Source organism: Schistocerca americana, chromosome 2, assembly GCF_021461395.2.
Source record: "Schistocerca americana isolate TAMUIC-IGC-003095 chromosome 2, iqSchAmer2.1, whole genome shotgun sequence".
In the NCBI taxonomy this organism is placed as follows: Eukaryota; Metazoa; Arthropoda; class Insecta; order Orthoptera; family Acrididae; genus Schistocerca; species Schistocerca americana.
In genome coordinates this window covers 576,008,561-576,030,950 of record NC_060120.1, presented here as the reverse complement: position 1 = coordinate 576,030,950, position 22,390 = coordinate 576,008,561, and the positions used below count along the sequence as shown (strand labels likewise).

Sequence of the window (22,390 nt, the reverse complement as noted above, 5' to 3'; positions counted from 1 at the left end):
AGCTACTTCGTCAAGGTTATAACTTCGTAACGTCATGGCCTGAAATGAGGTCCATTCAGTCCGACATTTTGCCCACCATTGCCCTCTTGATCGCCGTAATATTCTTGTCGAACCCTATGCTCCTACAGCACCCATCTCCCTACTCTATGGCTCCTACCCCTGTGACTGTCCCCACTGTCCTGTGACTGTTCCCACTGTATGACTTGCTCTATGGACCCTCCTACCACCAACTATACCCAGCGGTGTAACTGGCAAAACATGTACTATCAAAGGAAGAGCCACTTAGAAATGACACAGACCATATACCTACTGTCATGTAAAGACTGTTCAGCCTTTTACATCGGCATGACTACCACCAAGTTATCAGTAGGGATGAATGGGAATAAGCAGAGGGTGTATAGTGGCAACACACAATATCCCATTGCAGTGCATGCGCAACAGTTTAACAGGTGTGACTTAGGTACCTGTTTAACCATAGGTGAAATATGAATTCTTCCCCCAGACACCAGTTTCTGAGAACTGTGCATGGGTAAGAACTGGTGTTGCAACATTTCCTTGGTTCTTGCCACCCACCTGGCCTTAATATATATTAGTTTCTTTGGTATCAGGATTTCTTCACAATAACTATTCCTTTATTGACTCCCTTTCACTTTTCTACGTTTCATTTTCTGACCTGTCTAGTTTTCGATGTCTCTGTCCCACCTCTAACATGTACAACTTAGTTTTTGCTCTTCTTAACTCATGCATGATGTCTTGGCAGTACTCTCTGTTTTGTGTATTACCTTATCTTCCACCTTTAAGCTTTCACATTTTCAAATCTCGTCCGGTGCAGTCCCCAACAATCAGTCTTTCCCTCTCGTCCCATCTGGTAAATCTCCCATGACACAGGGTTCTGGGTGACTTTTCCAAACTCTGCCCCTTTTCGTAAACCTCAACCAATCATTTTACTTCACCCCTCTTCCTTCCCCTTCAACCCTTCTGCCGGAAGAAGTAGCCACTGGCTCCAAAAGCTTGCAAACTTAAATGCCTTTTATATGTGTGTTCTCCTGCCATGGCTTGATGAGTAGATTTTTTATCTATCCAAACACATAACATTTTTAAAAATTGATTATTTTTTTGGAATAGAACAGATGACAGGTGCAGACATTATTCGAGACAGATGCTTCACTTTTGAGACTGTTGTTATATTTGTGGTAGCATTATGACAACTAGTCCAAAGTTAGGGCATGCCATGAAATAAAAGCCCTGTGTTCTCAATTTGTTAACTATATTGCATACATAAAACATGATTTTTTCCAACAACAAATGACACATTTACAAGCGAATAAATGCTTAAATTAGGCTCTCTCTTTCATAAAAAATAAAATAACAAACACTGCTATACTCTTCACAGGTTCCATGTCACAATAAAACATGGATCAATATTTCCTATAACTAGAAGTCACAATACATGGTGACAAGGCAACGGACTGGTGTTACTGTTACGCTTAAAAAGTAGAATATACAAAATTTTGTGCCTACACACAAATCTTGTTGAAATTATTAACAATGCCGTTAGTTGTCTTACAAAATCTTATACATTTTGTGTATACAAACATTCAGGTCTTTTAGTTACTCAACCAGTTAAACACTTTCTTTAAAGTTAAGATATTCTCACAGGAAACATGTAAGAGTGCATCGTATCACTCACATGTGTGCTAATCAGCATCTCATATTTTCAAATACTGATTAACTTCTAAATTTCTCAAGCAATTCCTCAAGCTGCTTCATGAACTTTTCTTCTTCTTCTTTTGATGTCTTTGTCCAGGCCAAGGGCAAATGAGTTGGTACAGGTGTTCGATCTGAAATCATTGAAGTGTCTTTTCATATACAGAAAAAAACGTGCATGCACACACACGCGCACAGGTAGTGGGGGGAGGGGTGGAAGGAGAGAGAGAGAGAGAGAGAGAGAGAGAGATGGACTGCATTTTTGCATTTGAATTACTCTATCTGGCAAGGAATTAGCTGTTAGTGAACATCTTACTTGGCTTACATACGAGGGGGTCTGAAAAGTTCTCGGAATCACCACAAGAGGTCAGCACTAGCACGAGTTGTTCACATGATATTCATTGGACTGTTGCCTGTAGACACATGCTAAGTCAGTGCTCTTGGAAGAGAGTTGTGGCAGTGACATGGCTCTGTTGTTCTTGCGTAGTGATTTGTGAAGATTGAAGATTTGGGGGGGGGGGGGGGGGGGGGGAATAATCGAGATTCGGGCAGTGATTAAGTACTTCATAAAGAAAGATATGAAAGCAAAGAACATTCATGCCGATTTCCAGAATACATCGGGGGACTCTGCTCCTTCACATTCAAATGTTGCCAAGTGGACAAACGAATTTAAATTTGGTCAGGAGAGCTTACATGATCCGCGCAGGGGTCGGCCAAGATGTGTCATTACTCCAGAAATCATTGCAAAAGTGCACGAAATGGTCATGGAGGATTGCCAATTGAAAGTGCAAGAAATTGCTTGTGCTTACCAGGTGTCATCTGAAAGGGTGTATCACATTTTAACTGAAGAATTGGAAATGAAAAAACTATCTGCAAGACGGGTGCTAAGACAAGACAATTCGTGCCCGCACACATGTGCCGTCACCATGACAAAATTACACGAACTGTTACCACATCCGCCTTATTCACTGATATGGCTCCATCAGACTTCCATCTCTTCCCAAAACTGAAAATTTTCTCAGTGGACGAAGATTCACTTCAAAAAAGAACTGATAGCCGGAGTTGACAACTATTTTGCAGGCCTGGAGGAAACTCATTTTCGAGATGGGCTCAAAGCACTGGAATGGCATTGAACCAAGTGCATTAATCTACAAGGAGACTACATTGGAAAATAAAAAAGTTTTAGTGATGTAAGTACTTTTTTCTATTCCATTCTGAGATCTTCTCAAACCACCCTCGTAGTAACCACTACTTTCAAAGACTTATTACTGTGACAGTTACATTATATTCTATAATATGCATCACATTTACAAAAATATGTACTAAAATAAAAATTGTGTACATCACGGCTATTGATGTAAGCTTTTAATTTATTTTGAATTCCTGCCTAATGACTTCTTCAAGACTCATTTTAGATAGAGAACACCACTTTGAATTCCAGAGGACACACCTAAGTCTATGTGAAATTCACTTTTTGTCTCATCTTTTGACTGTGCATAAAACTTAATCCCAAGTAGACTTATTATAGCCATAAATGTCTCATGTAAGGGCAAATCTATCAACAATTCAGAATTAGAACCATGGATCTTGCTGTTGGTGGGGAGGCTTGCCTGCCTCAGCGACACACACAGCCGTACCGTAGGTGCAACCACAACGGAGGAGTATCTGTTGAGAGACCAGACAAACGTGGTTCCTGAAGAGGGGCAGCAGCCTTTTCAGTAGTTCCAGGGGCAACAGTCTGGATGATTGACTGATCTGGCCTTGTAACACTAACCAAAACGGCCTTGCTGTGCTGGTACTGCGAACGGCTGAAAGCAAGGGGAAACTACAGCCGTAATTATTCCCCAGGCCATGCAGCTTTACTTTACTGTATGGTTAAATGTACATCATCAAATAGGGGTAATGCAGTAGGAGGTTTAATAGCGAATAAAAAAATAGGAGTGCAGGTAAGCTACTACAAACAGCATAGTGAACGCATTATTGTGGCCAAGATAGACAAGAAGCCCACGCCTACTACAGTAGTACAAGTTCATATGCCAACTAGCTCTGCAGATGACGAAGAAATTGATGAAATATATGATGAGATAAAATAAATTATTCAGGTAGTGAAGGGAGACGAAAATTTAAGTCATGGTTGACTGGAATTCGAGAGAAGGAAAAGGGGAGAAGGAAACATAGCAGGTGAATATGGATTGGGGTTAGGAAATGAAAGAGGAAGTCGCCTGGTAGAATTTTGCACAGAGCATAACTTTATCATAGCTAACACTTGGTTCAAGAATCATGAAAGAAGGTTGTATACGTGGAAGAACCCTGGAGATACTAGAAGGTATCAGATAGATTATATAATGGTAAGACGGAGATTTAGGAACCAGGTTTTAAATTGTAAGACATTTCCAGGGGCAGATGTGGACTCTGACCACAATCTATTGGTTATAAACTGTAGATTAAAACTGGAGAAACTGCAAAAAGGAGGGAATTTAAGGAGATGAGACCTGAATAAACTGACTAAACCAGAGGTTGTACAGAGTTTCAGGAAGATCATTAGGGAACAATTGACAGGAATGGGGGACAGAAACACAGTAGAAGAACAATGGTTAGCTTTGAGGGATGAAGTACTGAAGGCAGCAGAGGATCAAGTAAGTAAAAAGATGAGGGCTAGTAGAAATCCTTGGGTAACAGACGAAACATTAAATTTAATTGATGAAAGGAGAAAATATAAAAATGCAGTAAATGAAACAAGCAAAAAGGAATACAAACGTCTAAAAAATGAGATTGACAAGAAGAGAAAAATGGCTAAGCAGGGATGGCTAGAGGACAAATTTAAGGATGTAGAGGCTTATCTCACTAGGGGTAAGATAGATACTGCCTACAGGAAAATTAAAGAGACCTTTGGAAAAGAGAGAACCACTTGTATGAATATCAAGAGCTCAGATGGAAACCCAGTTCTAAGCAAAGAAGGGAAAGCAGAAAGGTGGAAGGAGTATATAGAGGGTCTATATAAGGGCGATGCACTTATGGACAATATTATGGAAATGGAACAGGATGTAGATGAAGATGAAATGGGAGATATGATACTGCTTGAAGAGTTTGACATAGCACTGAAAGACCCAAGTCGAAACAAGGCCCCAGGAGAAGACAACATTCCATTAGAACTGCTGACGGCCTTGGGAGAGCCAGTCCTGACAAAACTCTACCATCTGGTGAGCAAGATGTATGAGACAGGCGAAATACCCTCAGACTTCAAGAAGAATATAATAATTCCAATCCCAAAGAAAGCAGGTGTTGACAGATGTGAAAATTACCGAACTATCAGTTTAATAAGTCACAGCTGCACAATACTAACGCGAATTCTTTACAGACGAATAGAAAAACTGGTAGAAGCCGACCTCGGGGAAGATCAGTTCGGATCCCGTAGAAATATTGGAATACGTGCGGCAATGCTGACCCTACTACTTATCTTGGAAGAAAGATTAAGTATAGGCAAACCTACGTTTCTAGCATTTGTAGACTTAAAGAAAGCCTTTGACAATGTAGAATGGAATACTCTCTTTCAAATTCTAAAGGTGGCAGGGGTAAAATACAGGGAGCGAAAGGCTATTTACAATTTGTACAGAGACCAGATGGCAGTTGTAAGAGTCGAAGGACATGAAAGGGAAGCAGTGGTTGGGAAGGGAGTGAGACAGGGTTGTAGGCTCTCCCCGATGTTATTCAATCTGTATAAGAAACAAAAGAAAAGTTTGGAGTAGGTATTAAAATCCATGGAGAAGAAATAAAAACTTTGAGGTTCGCCGATGACATTGTAATTCTGTCAGAGACAGCAAAGGACTTGGAAGAGCAGCTGAAAGGAATGGACAGTGTCTTGAAAGGAGGATATAGGATGAACATCAACAAAAGCAAAACGAGGATAATGGAATGTAGTCGAATTAAGTCAGGTGATGCTGAGGGAATTTGATTAGGAAATGAGACACTTAAAGTAGTAAAGGAGTCTTGCTATTTGGGGAGCAAAATAACTGATGATGGTCAAAGTAGAGAGGATGTAAAATGTAGACTGGCAATGGCAAGGAAAGCATTTCTGAAGAAAAGAAATTTGTTAACATCGAGTATTGATTTAAGTGTCAGGAAGTCGTTTCTGAAAGTATTTGTATGGAGTGTAGCCATGTATGGAAGTGAAACATGGACGATAAATAGTTTAGACAAGAAGAGAATAGACGCTTTTGAAATGTGGTGCTACAGAAGAATGCTGATGAATATTAAATGGGTAGATCACATAACTAATGAGGAGGTATTGAATAGAATTGGGGAGAAGAGGAGCTTGTGGCACAACTTGGCTAGAAGAAGGGATCGGTTGGTAGGACATGTTCTGAGGCATCCAAGGGATCACCAATTTAGTATTGGAGGGCAGCGTGGAGGGTAAAAATCATAGAGGGAGACCAAGAGATGAATACACTAAGCAGATTCAGAAGGATGTAGGTTGCAGTAGGTACTGGGAGATGAAGAAGCTTGTACAGGACAGAGCAGTATGGAGAGCTGCATCAAACCATTCTCAGGACTGAACACAACAACAACATTTTGTTTCTAATTTCTAACAAACCAACAACATAATTATTTATTTTTGCAATCCTTGCTCGAAGTTGAGAAAACAGCTATTATTCTGGGATAGCCAATCTGAGAGTCTGCCGCATCTTAAAACTGGTTGCTAAACTGGCACTGGGAACACAATACCTGCCTACTGTTGGCAGTGCTCTACCAATTGTATGATTTGAGCAACTCTCTTTCAAAGCTTTGCCAAAGGTTTATTTCCCCCTCGACACCTCTTTAACAAGCAATCAGTAGACATAACACAGGAATTGTGAAACTGCACTTTTAAAAACAGATTAAAAGTAATTTATTATTAAACACTTCTCCATGTTCCAAGATTTTCTGGAATATGGAGTTTTAAATGTCTTTCATAATCATCTGTACTATAATGCATGTAAATTGTCCACAATTTTATTAATATGCCTGATGTTTCCTTCACATACAGCCATATCTATATGGAAATCAATGGCTTTCCTGTCCATATGATAAAACACACATTTTTAAATGTACCTACATGAAAGAAGCAATACAGAATCACCAAGTAATAGTAATAATAAATGATTCATCCATTTTCAAAATTCTGTATTTCTCAAAGTATTATATGTTCAAATATGGTTCGTCCGTTAATAGAAGTGTAAACTCACCGAGTTTGCATTGTGCCCACCAGTTTGGAGTTCCAGGTGAGTCGCCTCGACAAAATGATGGGAAAGACGGATAAGAACCACCATGTATATGGTGCACTGTGCACTGTTATCAACAATTTAAGGACACTCGTTTTTCTAAACAGGAAAGTGTCGGTTGACCAAGTGTGCAAGATGCAACAGTGGATGGAGTGAGGGAAAGGTTCATATGAAGTCCAAATATCAACTGACCATGCAAGGCATGAACATGAAATGCCACAGCAAAATGTGTGGAGGATTTACTGACATTGGTTAAATTTCTAATTGCGCCATCTGCAGCTTGTGCAACAATTAAAACTGTATCATTGGATTGGGCATAGTGGTGAAGATAATGTGGCTCTGTTCCCTTGGTCCTGAAGGGATGATTTATGTTACCTTCTATACTTCTAAGGGACATACACAACTAAGCAGTGCGCTAATTATACTATTCCTAAAAGCTAACAACTACAACAAAATTCAATGAGTTAGTACTTTTAAACCAAGGAGGGCCCTTGCTCAGGATGGAGTCCCTGGACAAGGTGGACCACGAATCGCTAACAGCCTTTGTTCGGTGTCATCTGGGGGTGCGTGCAAACCCGATCAAGAAGCAAGCTTGGTGCCAACGGGAGTGGCAAAATGGCCAGGATGGAATAGCAATAAACCCACCTGGTACTCCTCGTGCGCACTGCTCTAGTTACGCTACACTTCATGCAGTATTCCATGTGCTGATACCAGAAAGATGAACCAGGCATCAGGCTTTGTAGGCCTGCAATCAATATAAGCACCTCGAGGGGATGCAGCTTGCGAAGGTGGTCAGAAAAATGTAGTGGCACCCCACATGTTGAATGAACAACAACACAACACTGACACTGAATGCGAGGTAAGAATTCTGCTGTTCACACGTACTTCGGTGAAATGCGACAGATGATGATGTGAACCACGTGGCACTGCGGAGCGAGTTGCCAAGAGCACGACCGGGAGGTGTTGCCTCATCACAGAAGAACAAGAGACCGCTTGAGCAATCTTTCAGAGTGCGTGGTGTCCGGAAAGCGTGGCTATCTAAACTCTTCCTCCACCAGAAGTGACCAGCAAGGGTGCTGAAGGGCTTGTTTCCTGTCTGCACACCTCGTCGTCTGCTGCTACAGATGGAGGTAATGGAAAGAGTCACCATACAACTCCCCCCCCCCTCTCGATAGGAAAATATCGTGCCGACAGCACAGAGGGGTGTCTGAAACTGAGGATGCTTGCTGGGGAGCATGCACAAATTGCTGCTGCTGTGATTGTGCTGTGGTTTCCTGTGAGAGGAGGGGCATGGCTTGTGTGCGGCATTGGGAGTATGTGAAGTAGCGTCACTGCTCCAATGGTCCAGGTGGTGGCAGTGGCACTCTGTTGGGGGTAGCAGGTGCCTGTGGGGGGTGGGGCACTGTCTGCGTATGCTGGTAGCTGCAAAAAGGGTAGTGCAGTGGCTACATCAGGGTCCCAGGCACTGGGTCGGAGTGTCAGTCATGTAGTTGGTTGGCAGTGGACCAGAGGCGGCATTGGCTAGTGGTGTGTCGGGCATGGGAACAACGGAGGGAATGGTGTTGGCGCGTGCGCAGGCGGGCGTGTTTGTGTGTGTGTGTGTGTGTGTGTGTGTGTGTGTGTGTGTGTGTGTGTGTGTGTGTTTTTTGGATCTGATGGGCAGCCAACAGCGAGTCATTAGCACCCTTACACTTATAAAAACAAACAAATATGGAGATGAACTAAAAGTGTTTTACACGCATGCATTCGAATGACCACACAGTCACTCTGTATCATGTGCACTCTCACATGCACTAAAACCAATTAGGAGGGAAGAGAGTCTGACCTTAAGGACATGATCTGATACACCAACAGTGTCCCCGTGCTTAAAGCCATCTGTGGAAACAGCTAAATGGTTGGGGCACTCACATAAAATATCAGAGAATATCACATTAAAAACAGAAGCAGGAGTGCTATCTCTCCTGTACTGCACCAAATCTAAAATCACTCTGGGCCTCTCCAGTAATCAGGGCAGAAGGCGCTCAAAACACTGGATTTGCAGTCGTACTGGCCCCACACTGAGTGACTCCAGCAAAAACTGCAGGTGGATCCCAAATGACATCGTGGCTTGTGGACGGTTGGAAAAAAGGTGTTCCAGAGGTGAGTAACTGTATGGTGTGCGGGCGAAGTTGGAGCTGCAAGGAACTTACACGCATGATGCACCATGAGGAGCTAGCGTCAGATGGTAACTGGCATTTCCCCCCGCCTCAGCACAGATGCTAGATAAGGAACTGGTCCGATAAGCACCCGTGGCCAGCCGGATTCTCTCACGATGGACAGTGTCAATGATACATAAGTAAGAGGCCCTCGCTGGCCCATAAACCATGCAACAATAGTCCAGTTGCGAACACACAATACCCGATAAAACTCAAGGAGACGCGCCCTGTCTGCTCCCCAAGACCTGTCGCTAAGACACTTTATGATGTTCACTGCATTCAGGGTTCTGGATTTCGGATCTCGTAGGTGTGGTAACCATGACAATCTGGAGTAAAACATGAGGCCCATAAACTGCACTGTATCTCTAAAATGTAGGATGGTGTCCCCCATATTCAAGGCAGGCAAATTAAAAAGACAAGAACAATTAAAATGAACACACACACAAACTTATCTGCAGAAAACTGAAAATCTGTCTTTGCAGCCCACTCCTGTAACTGTCGCACTGTAAGTTGCAACTGACGGCTCACAGTTGCAACACTGGAGGAGGAACAGAAAACAGCAAAATTGTCTACAAATAAGAAGCACTGTACAGGGAGGAACACCATTCTACTGCTCAAATCGATCAGACAGCGTGTTACCAACTTGGGTCCTAAAAAACTGCTGCGACAGGAAAGACCGTATGAAGATGTGAAGGTGGCCACGAAAGCCCCATTGATGCAGTTGTGTGAGAATACAGTGTCTACAAGTAGTGTCATATGAAGAATATGCTGATACAGTGATGTTTACGGAGGAAAGCCTGATGAATAGCTGCCTCTAGGAGGGTCAGATTGTCAACAGTGGACTGAAATCTGGAATCCGCACCGAGAGCAGCTAAGGAGTTGCCTGGTCTCTAACAACCAGACCAGACGATGGTTCACCATTCGCTCCAGGGTCTTTCCTACACAGCTCGTTAAGGCAATACTCCGATAACTACTGGTACATACGTAGTCCTTTCCCAGTTTGACAACAGGGATCAGAATTGCCTCCCTCCAGGAGATGGGGAAGCTATCTGTCTGCCATATTAGATAAAAACATTTGAGGAGAATATCCTTTGATGTCGCTGGCAAATGTCGAAGCAGACAAACTGCATTTGGTCATGACAGGTGTAGTGTCAACGAATCTCAGTCGGTGCCGATTTGAGCTCCCACATGGAGAAAGGGGAGTTGTAGGTCTCAGACCTGTTGGACCGTAAGTCCAACTTTTCCCTCTTTACAGTCATTTGATAGTGACGAAACGCCGGATCCTGGCTTGCAATGGCAGTAGTTTGTGCAAAATGTTCAGCCAGTGTCTTGCAATGTCTCTGGGTGGTGTTTGGAGGCACCCGTTTCAGCAATGCTGCTATCGATAAATGGCTGCGTTTACCACAAATCCTCCAGATGGCTTCCCATACTTTTATAGAAGAAGTGGAATGATTGATGGAGTCCAGGAACACTTGCAATGACCTTTTCTTACTCTCCCTAATGATGCATCGAGCCTTGGCCCTCACGACTCTAAAGGCCCTAAGGTTGTCCACTGTCGGTCAGCATTTAAAATGCCGAAGAGCAGCACGCCTTTCCCAGATTGCAGAATGGCACTAATCTGTCCACCATGGTACTGGTCACCTCCTAAGATGATCTGAGGATTGTGGGATGAAGAAGTCAGCGGCACAATGGGTCACTCGTGTGATGTAGTCTATCCATCCTTGGACACTGTCGCAGTGTTCAAACACAGCTAGCTGGCTGAAACACGTCCAGTTAGCCCTGTTGACCATCCATTTTGGGGGCTTAACTTCAGGTGGTGAGCCATTTAGTAGATGACGGCAGATTGGGTAGTGGTCACTGGAATGAAGGTAGTCAGTGACCTCCTACTGAACAGAGTCTGTGAGGGCGGAAGAACAGAGAGGTCAATAGCTGAGAATAACCTAGTAACAGTAGAGAAATGCTTGTGAGTACCTGTGTTGAGGATGCACGGCTCATGAGGCCCTCTAAAACCTGACCCCAGGGCAAGTATTGGATGAGCCCCACAGGACATGATGGGCACTGAAGTCTCCCAGGAGGAGGAATGGTCGCAGGAGTTGTGTGATAAGACTCGTGAGAGCCTCATAGTCTAGTGCATCTTTCAGAGATAAATATAGTGAGCAAACAGTGATCCTTCAACACATGTTCATTTGAACTGCAACTGCCTGCAGGTCAGTAGCCAAGGGGAGAACAGAGGAGTGGTGCGTGTCAGTGATTAACACTGCGACACCTCCCTTGGCCCTTTTCCCTGATAGGACATCCTTGTGGTACAGCTTGTATCCCTATAGCACAGGGACATCTGTATCTTTAAAATGTATTTCTTGTAAACAGAAGCACAAGGGACATGCCTGTGCTAGGAGTTTCAGTCCCTCCACATGAGTGCTGAACCCAATCATGTTCCACTGTAGTATGGAAGCCATGTCACCAATGCGGTTTTAATTTACCCCTACCTTTGTACCAGGGACGTGAAGAACTTTAAGAGTGAGGGGGAGTGGAGGGGCTGCCTGGACCCGAGGCATCAAACTCCATGATATCCTCCTTATCAGTCAGACGGGAAAGAATGACGTTTAACAGTGCTTGGGACAGCTTTTGGCCCAAACGTTGTGAGCCTTACCCCGCACCCTGTCCTTTCAAGGATGAGGGGTAAAGGGAGCGTTGAGAGGCACTCTGCCTGTCTTGTACCTTCTGGATGCTCGCTGCGGAACTGTTGTTTGTCTTTCCTGGTGCAGTTGCCTGGCTTGCTTTGTCCTTACTCTTTTTCCCTTGACATGTAAACGTGCAAGTAGAGGTGCTTGTGATGGATACAGGCATGCTACGTGTCGTCTGTGTCGAAGCGTCTGCCTTGGGAATAGGTTTCTGAATCACGGTAGAATATGAGGTGGCAAAGACGGGGTTTCGTTGCCTTATGTTCTTTTTTGGATTCAGCATAGCGATCTGCTTGGTCACTTTTATCTCCTGTATTTTGCGTTCTTTAACAAAAACAGGGCAATCTCGGCTCCAGACTGGGTAGTTCACAGAGCAGTTGATGCAGATCGCCGAAGAGGGGCAGTCAGTGCCAGTGTCATGACAGGCTTTTCTGCAGTTCCCACAGATCGCTTCACCTCCACAACTCATAGTTGTATGGCCAAATGTGGCATTTAAAGCACTGCATAGGGTTTGGAATGTAAGGCCGAACATTAAGTCAAAGGAACCCTGCCATAATATGTTCAGGCAGTGTCGGAGAATTTAATGTGATAATGAAAGTGGCAGTCTTTTCAGATGCTCCATTATTCCTCCGCGTTCGTTGCTCCACATCAACTATTGCCTGGGATGCCCATTTTTGTTTCAGTTCTGTTATGTCCATATCCACGATACCTCAGCATGTGACAACGCATTTACTGGAGTTGAGAAATGTGTGCATCTCAACAATGATATCATAGTTACCCAGTTTCTGCTTTGATCAGTTAGTTTCGACCAACAAGGAGCCATTACGTAACAATTTTATAGATTTTAATATTCCGGCCCTCCAAATCTTTATAGATACAAAAGGGGGACACTTTTTCAAATGTCCCCTCCTTCCTCTTTATCACCAGAAACACATTTTTATTCATGACTCCATGAGCCCTGTTACTGCAGTCCAAAGTATTATTGCTATCAGGAAGACTACGCTCTCTCATTCTTTTGGATGAATGGGTGTGAATACTCCCAGGTGGTACGCCCTTCCCGCTAGGAGGAGAAGATGATGATTTCGAGGGTTCCATTTCGGTCCCACATGCAGCTAAGGAAATAAGGGTCCACTCAGACAGAGCCCTGCATGCCTGAGTAAGCCTTATACAATTGAAGTGCAGCAGGTTCCCCTGAGATTGCCCATTAATGACTGTTCCACCTCAACAGCCAAGCATCCCATAAGTGCACAGCACACCTTGAGATTGAGGTTTATTTCTTTTTTTTCTTTTTTTTTAAAAAAATAGAGGTTTATCCCGTCCCCGCAATCCGGGCGATCAAGCCAAGATCCCTTTCCCTGAGATACACAATGCTCCACCACCATGCCATGCGGTGATCACTGAAGCATGCCCAGAACTTACGGTGACGGGGGACTGGTGGCACTTACCAGTCCCCAGCTCAGGATGATGTTTGGCCAGCGCCTTATCGGGTGTAGTGTCGGTGTTGCAACTGGAGGTGGTGGTTGTAGGCAGGGGCAACTCCACCTCGATGGTGCTGCTCCTGTTGGCTGGAGGGGGCTCTACAACACTGGCAGCTTGAACCTGTGTATGGAGACTGTTGTTGTGAACCCATTTAGACTAACAGAGAATGTCTTATCCTCACATTACAACACTAAGTGCAGGCCCAAATACTGAAGGTGGAGTGGCAGCTGGTATATATCCACCCAAAGCATGACATGTGAGCAAGCTGTGAGGCGATGGTGAATGTAGGTATGGGGCTCACTATTACATTGCAGAGGTGTTGGTTGCAGTTGGGCCATAAGCCCTGGAGCTGCTGCACAAAGCTTTGGGTGGTCTTAAGGAGGAAGCTGGGTTGCTTCCAAAAATACCGCCAGGAATGATGAGTGTCCGTCCCTATATCCGCTTGGCAGCAAAAGTTCTCAGGTCAATACTGTGTTCGATCCGCAGGCCTAGAAGTACCTGTAGTAGGGCAGAAGATCATTCAGAAGAATAACATGTTATGGCGGCTTTAAGTGTATGGTGGAACTGCTCCATCATTCTGTTAGCTGCAAGTTGGTATCTGGTGCCATAGTGGATATTGGGGCCACGGATGGAGAAAAGTAATGGGCCAACTATGTCGAGGAGAACATCCACGAACCAGTGCTTTGTGCTTTGTGTGTGTGTGTGTGTGTGTGTGTGTGTGTGTGTGTGTGTGTGTGTGTGTGTGTAGGGAGGGGGGGGGGGGGGGCACAGCAGGGGAGTGAATATGCTATCCGATCTCGGTGCCCTGGCACAGAATGTAGTGTAACAATATGAGTCAAGATAAATGTAACGGAACTTGAATAGCGTATTTGCCTCTATTGGTTACGCTAGAGAGATCGATCTTTCGGTCCTGTCTGTATATTTATATATAATATTGCATGAATAAAGGCTGGGCGAGTGTAAAGCTATCGTTAAAAACTCACGCCACGCGATTTGTTACGATTTGGTTGGTCATAATAATAATAATAATAATAATAACAACATGCTTTTGAATACAATTGAAATATACCTGTTTAGTGTTATTGGAAATGATATGTAGTAAATTAATGAGTAAGGTAGCAGGTCCTATAAGAAGAGGTAAAATTGGGCACACTGAGGTGTTTTGCTTTATATCGACGAAGCCGATGATACGGCATCATTTTTCGTTTACTCTTAGAAATAAACAAGTAAAGAAGTGCCAATTGTGCATTGTGAGAAAATATAGGGGGCGAGTTTTAAATAACTACGGCATACGATCAGAGTAAAAAAAAGGACATTTAGTAGCATGAAATCGAGGATAACGAAGTGTGGTCATTAAATTGAGTACACCTACAAGGCGGTCAATTCCGGGATAAAACTATACGCATCTCACAAGGGACGTGGTATTAAGACCGTGTTTTTTTTTTTCTCTCTCTCTCTCTCTCTCTCTCTCTCTCTTTTTTATAGTTATATCGCGGAGAGTTGGCTCCAATTTATGAAAAGGAGAAAAACGTTAACTTTTACGCGGACCCTTAATAATAGCGGACCAGAGAGAAAAGTGTGTAATTGTCTTACGCCTAACAAACATTCATGGAGGGCGGTGGCTAAACTAGAAGAGTCAATTACAAAATACTGTATCATTATCATTGACTGGTGGTGTCGAGCAACCAAAACTCTTCATCAAAGGGTTTCGATGGAACTTGGGAGTTAGGGTTCAGGCACTCGCATATACTCCACATCAGAGTGTGAATGAGTGATGAAAGCGAAATAGAACTGTGAACAAAGTTCCGTTAAATAAAACATAAGAAACAAGACAGTTTGGTTGTATCTGTTATTATTCCATAAACTGTAACATTTCTTATCGTTGTACGAAGCCTTTATAGACGATCTTTATGATAATTTGCTTCGAAGGGATCTCGTTACGAGTTAAGTTTTGGGGACCTGGTCAAGAGGGGGTAATTCGTAGATACTAACTACTGCAGCTATTCTGGAATCAGGTGTGTTGTCAATGACTTAAGGTTACCATATCTCATGCTCTAAGATCGACGCGCCTTTCCAATTGGTATAACGGTGCCTCATGGCAACAACGACAACGCCGACGACGAAGGAAGATACGGTAGAGTAGGACCTGGCCCAGTTCCTGCAGTCACATTGGATGCCTGGCCAGACGCAGTGTTGTTTCATGAGGTTGGTGGAAGTGCGGTTGCCTGGATGTGCAAGGCCATGGACAAGGTCAAATGCCAGTTTGCAGACGGGAGGTGAGAGGACAGGGCAGGGCTATCATTGGAACTGTCATGTTGTGAAGGATCCATGAGGACGTCACACCCCATCTTATGGTTGGCACCAGGTATGGATCTTAGCTAGAGGTTGAAGGCAGAGTCCACATTCCGCAACGCGTGAGGTAGATCTGGTCCCCCTCTTGAGCATGGCAACGGAATTTTAGTCTAAGGGTTGGGTGATGGCCCAGGAGGCAATCTGCAACAATCAGTGCTAGCAACATGCTGGACATTGATAGTGAATTGTGTGATGTAGTCCTGTAGCCTAAACTGTCAATGTAATATCTGGTCTATGTCTTTCCTGCAAAAACCAGATGCTAAGTTTGTTTTGTTTGCAGGTGATACAAACATTGCAATAAGTAGCAAGTCAAGTGCAGATTTTGAAATAGCTGCTAATCAAATTTTCACCGAGATAAATAAGTGGTTTAAAGCTAATTCGCTGCCATTAAACTTTGAGATGACCCAATATATGCAGTTCAGAACCTGCAAGAGATTTCCTTCCAGCATGTGTATAACATATGAAGACTTGCAGATCAAAGAGGTTGGCAGTGTTAAATTTCTGGGATTACAACTCGATAACACATTCAGTTGGGAAGGACATACCACAGAATTGCTTATGCGCCTAAACAAGTCTGTATTTGCAGTGAGAATGATGTCAGATGTAGGAGATATAAATATAAAAAAACTGGCATACCTTGCTTACTTTCATTCTGTTATGCCATATGGGATCATATTCTGGGGCAACTCATCAAACTGAGCAAAAGTTTTTAGGGTACAAAATCATGTGATAAGAATCATTAGTAGTGTAAATTCATGATCATCAAGTAGAAACCTGTTCAAGGAACTTTGTATTCTAACCACAGCTTCTCAGTATATTTATTCCTTAATGAAATTTGTTGCAAGTAATACATCTCTATTTCCAACCAATAGCTCAATACATAGTATCAATACTAGGAATAAAAACAATCCACATAAAGACTGAAAATCTATTACCTTGGTCCAAAAAGGGGTCCAATATTCAGGAACACACATTCTCAATAAACTGCCAGCAACCATTAAAAACTTGGTTTTAGATAAAGCACGGTTTAAACAGAGTTTGAAAGGATTTTTGATAGACAACTCCTTCTCCTCTATAGATGATATCTTCACAGAGACTGTTAAGCCAGCTTAAGTAAAAATGTCTGATTTCAGTTTTTACAGCACTTTGTCACAGCAGTCAAGATTACTGTATTTACTCGAATCTAAGCCGCACTTTTTTTCCGGTTTTTGTAATCCAAAAAACCGCCTGCGGCTTAGAATCGAGTGCAAAGTAAGCGGAAGTTCTGAAAAATGTTGGTAGGTACCGCCACAACTAACTTCTGTCGTCGAATATATGTAGCGCTACGCAGGCATGCTTCGCAGGCACGAAGACAAATACTAGCACCAAAACCTCTGCGTCAGTAAATAAAAAAAAAAAAAAAAAGTGGAAGACGAGCTTTCTTTTCTCCGCCCCGAGTTTCGACCACTGCATTTTCATACATTCTCCACGAAGTAAATACAAATTCCGTATTGTTCCTCTTCGAACGTAGCAGCATTTCAATGTACTACGAAAATCCGACTGGCAAGACTGTTTGGGATATTTGTCAATATGGCCAGCTCTGCTTTCTGAATTTTTTCCTAACTGTGAGAAGAAATGGTTGCTAATAAGAACTTTTATGAATTGTGAATCACATGCAGTATTCTCTTCACCATAAGAATAATACGAATATAAACATTTTGCCATGTATTCTTTCATGTTTGCTGCTATCTCATTTAAATCCTGTCCGCCTAATAAACTACGAAACTAGAGTGAGACAACAGCAGACGCGGAAGAATATACATACCATGTCATGTTTATATTCGTATTATTCTTATGCCTAATAGTGATACAGTCAGAAATGAAGCACGGCAATTGATTAGATTTTTAAATCTAAGATGACTAATTTCTGTGCATAATGTAATGTACTAAAGAGGCGTCTGCAAAGATTTTCAAACTGAAAAAATTTTCGCTAAATTCTCGTTCAGAACATCTTCTATCATACGCAGTCTATTATTTGGTTCTTGTTGATCATTATCCAAGAAAGCAGCAGTGTACGTAGCAACGAATAGCAGTCTCTTGCCATTGTTTCGCTAATGAGACGATTCCTCTCTTTGTTTTTTTTAATTGTAAGCAGCGGTAGCGTGCACAAAAGCAAGCCATGCCGCGAGCGGCGACAGGTCGTAAACCCTCATTTTCAGAATGCGACAAACAATGCGTGACACAGTACAGTAATACATTTTCAGCTCTGAGTGACGGAAACACCTATAACAAAGAGAACTGCACTTGTCAGATCAAAGAAAAATAAGCAATCAATTCAAACCAGACAAAGCACGTGAAAAAGGAAGGGTACCCGTATAAATACGGACTGAGCGCCTGACGCATAACAGCGGCTACCTGGTAAAGCTTAACTTCTAAGCTTACGACTCGAACCAAACTACTACAGCTGTATTGTCATTCATTCAACCTAAATTGTGTCTCATATTACAATGGACCAACTTTGTTTCGATTTGGAAGTGCGGCCTAAAACTTTTCTCTCCCCTTGAATTTCGAGTCTCAGATTTCAGGTGCGGCTTAGATTCGGGAAAATTTTTTTTCCTCGATTTAGAGTCTCACTTTTCAGGTGCGGCTTAGATTTGAGTGCGGCTTAAATTCGAGTAAATACGGTAGATATTTTGTATTTGATAAATTTATTAATAGTGCATAACAATGTTTCCTTCTGACAGCATGTTAATGGTGTAAACATTAGCTGTTCCAGTTTACTGCACTGTATTCACCTATTTCGACAATTTCCTGACAAATGATCAGGGTAGCAAATATATATTCAAATATTTCATTTTTTCTTAACATACTTTATGACATGTTCCACACCCATGAGAATCATCTCATTTTTTTGGGTCTATGGAACAAAAACTGAATCTATCTATCTATCTGTCTATCTAAGGGGGCAGTGGTCTCAGGAGATCGTAAAGACACATCCCTCGACTGAAGATTGGAAATAGCAGATGGCTGGACTGCGAGCAGCTTGCAGTCATATGCACCCCAGCTGTGTTGTGCTGCAGAGAGCTCAGCTGAAAAAAAGGCAAGCAGTTGCCAGATGTTGTCCACGTATTGTTGCAGGACAGCCCCAATAGCTGTCTGGCTCGGGTGCCACTCTTGTGAGGGGGGCATTAGGGTGGGGATGGGCCGCATTGGTGAGGTCCCATTTTGTTTTTTGAAAGCTCTCAATCATGGCCTGTGACCAAGGAACCAGCTTGTTGACTTTGATTTTATCCCCATGCAGTGCTACAGTGAGGGGATCTTGGGTGGCAGCAGCATCCTTAACCCTTGGATGCATGATGGGGGCCTTTCGGGCCCGGGAGTGAATTAATCACCCATTTAATTATATTAAAATCTCATAATTGGACCTTATGTTACGTAATCCTTAAACATATGTTCATGATTAAGAAACACAATAAAGTTGTATTTAATGTTGCAAAGAAATCAGCGTCTTCTTAATGCTATGCGCATAATGCATGAAGGGGGCCTTTCAGGCCTTATGTAATCTAATGCTTTAGCGAGCACTTTTCTCCCAGTTTATGAATGTTTGTATCTGGCATATTTTTATACTGGCAATTGTTGCACAGGTCAGAATCCAGCAACAACAATAAATGACTTACTACTCATTGTAGAAGTTGACCTCAGATGTGAAAGAAGTCGCTCTCATAGTTTGTTTAAGTAATTGTGTTTGTTATTCTCTCTGTTTTCCTTTCTTCTCTCTTTCTCTGACAAAGTAATTATTTAGACACTCTTTCTAACCAAGGAACATTTGTGTCTTACAGTATGGAATCATCCAGTACATCTCAAAAGAGAGAACATAATTCTGCTGTAAATGCAGAGGATACAAATGCTTCAATGATTATTTCTGAATGGTTGGATGAATGTGAATCCAGTATTGCTTCCAAAGATGAAACTGATCCTGCATATACACCTTCGTGGAACAGTTCAGAATCTGAAGAAAGTAGTAACCAATATTCCAATGTAAATAGAGTAAGCTTACCAACGAAAGTCTGGTGTGATAAGAGACAGCTGCCAGCAAATTCAAATAATGTAGGAAGTACACAACGGCCTGTAAACTTTTTTATTGTGCGCGATGGGACTCAGTGGAGCAAAACACCACCTCCTAAGCAGAACGCTTATGCATAATATAATGAAAATTTCTCCAGGTCCTGTTAGGGAAAGTCACACACAAATATCAAAAGATAGCTGGAGTTACTTCACCACAAATAATATTGTGGATAAAATAGTTCATTGCACAAATCTGGAAGGATGACACACAGCAGCTTTAAAGGTCAAACATGGCATAATGTCATAGACGAGGAAATGGATGCATTTTTTGGAATTCTCCTACTAGCTGGCAGTTACAGAAGCTGGTACGTTCCTATAAGCGACTCTTCTGGCAACCCTGTTTATATGGCAACTTCCTCTATAAACAGGTTTGAAGACTTAAGGAGAGCTGTAAGGTTCAATGATACACACACTCAACAAGCTTGGAGCCAAAATGATAATATGGCAGCTATTCACAATGTGTGTAACTATTCATAAGCAAGTACAGGCAAAGGTTTCATTCAGGAGAGAGCTGCACAACAGATGAACAGCTAGTGTCTTTCAGAGGGCATTTTAAATTTATTCAGTTTATTCCAAGCAAATCAGGAAAATATGGAATAAAGATATTCTGGCTCTGCAACTCTATGACATCACATGCTATAAATGGGCTAATGTACTCAGGAATAACTCCAGATCGTCCTGGTGAAGATAATGTTGCAGCTCAACCAATAACACGATGGACAACCACTTTACCAGTGTTTCCCTGTTTCATGATTTATTGAAAGGTAAAATTACAGCAGTTGGCACTCTTCCCCACAACAAACCACAAATTCCATGTAAGACACGAGAGGTTTTATCTTCAACATTTGGATTCAGAGATGATTTGTCTATTGTGAGCTACATACCACAGAAGAATAAGAGTGTGGTGCTAGTAAGTTCCATGAATCACGACGCCACAGTAGATGAGACTCATAAAAAGAAGAGACCAGAAATGATTCTATTTTGGAATAAAACAAAATCAGGTGTAGATTCTCTTGATCAAAAGGAACATACATACACTTGCACAAGACAGACAAGGGGATGGCCGTTTGTATTATGGGCTAATGTAATGGATGTAGCAACTATAAATGCTTTCTATTTATTCACAAAACAACATCCTGAATATCACAATGGAAAATCACATAAAAGGAGTCTTTTCTTGAAAGACTTGGCCCTACAACTTATTCGTCCACATATGGAGTCCACAGCCAAAACTCAAAATTTGCAAAGAAATGTCATACAAGCACTGGCTAGATGTGGCATCAAAAAGTGCCAGGAAACATATCAACCACCAAAGAAAAAGGCCCAGAAGAAGATGCTTTTTCTGCCCATATGAACTGGAAAGGAAAACTGCTCAGTGTTGTTCAAAATGTTCTAACAATGTATGCAATGAACACAGTGTGCTTGTTTGTGACGATTGTGTCCAGTAATGTGTAAAACTCAGTAACAGGCAGCCTTATCTTTATTTGTATAATGTGCTGCGTATCTCAATTTTGGTGCACCCATGTTATATGCAATTTAGTCATTTTCTTTTTTTCTGTTTTGTAATTGAATGCTTTATGCACACTGATTTGCATTGTACCTCTCCAATGTACAATTTATAGTTTATTTGAATATAAAGAAAAGTTATTGTTTACAATAATAATAAAATTAGTATTCATTAAATTAAAATTTATTCCATTGAAATTACTGTCCACACCTTTTCTTTAATATTTTTCTAGTTAAACTAGCTACAGACATGTTTTATAACAGTAAGATTTCATAATAAATAATGTAACAAAGCTGAGAAATAATCATACTTATGGAAATCTCAATGGGGACTTCTGAGGCCCCCATCATGCGTTAATGTCAGTCTGAACACTCGTGCATCCAAGGGTTAAGATGGCGACAGATAAATTTGCCATGCCAATGAAATGCCAGAGGCCCTTGAAGGTGGTAGGTTGTGGAAAGTCCGCTACTGCCTGTACTGTCTGTGGATGGGGTGGGAGCCGACACCAGAGACTAAGTGTCCGAGAAATTCTACCTCCTAACCTTAAAAATGCATTTTGCCACGCCACGTTGAGGATCACTTCAACTTTCTGTAGGAGGGAAAAAATGTCACGAGTGTTGGTGATGCTCAGTAGGGTCTCTGGAGTAGATAAGTATACCACCTAGGCAGACGAAACACCCCGGTGCAGCCCAGAGGATGATGTCCAAAATCGCTGCCATGTTTATGCGGCACTGCGGGGCCGAAAGCCACGTATGCACTCTCAAACAGGCCAAAAGAAGTGATTATGGTTGTTTTCTCGATGTCCTCTGGGGTGATTGGGATGTGTGTGTAGTTTTTAGCGCAATCTATCTTACTGAAGATAGTAGCTCCTGAGATGGTGTCATTGCAGGTGCAGGGTTGGGTTTCGGTAATTACCCCAGGGGCGCCAGGAACCGCTGTCCTTGAGGGCAAGATGAAGAGCTGAAGCCTGGGGGCCTCTGTAAGAGACAAGTGCGCCGGTGAATTCATTTTGCACTTGTGGTTGAGGAGGGAGTGGGCATGGCAGAAAACCAGGGGGAGGGGGAGGGGGGCAGAGGTAGTGGCAATACAATGCACAGTGTTCTGCTG

General features: G+C 42.5%; 1 protein-coding gene across 3 annotated transcripts in view; it reads right to left on the bottom strand.

Moving 5' to 3' along the window:
- Positions 1–1,250: 1,250 nt before the first annotated feature.
- Positions 1,251–22,390, bottom strand: part of LOC124594827 (dehydrogenase/reductase SDR family member 12-like) — a 92,461-nt gene continuing 71,321 nt past the window's right edge. For all 3 annotated transcript variants that reach the window (XM_047133272.1, XM_047133273.1, XM_047133274.1), the window contains exon 9: positions 1,251–1,841. In XM_047133272.1, coding sequence (XP_046989228.1) covers positions 1,729–1,841 — 113 coding nt within the window. In that variant the 3' untranslated portion in view covers positions 1,251–1,728. The remainder of the gene's footprint in view (positions 1,842–22,390) is intronic.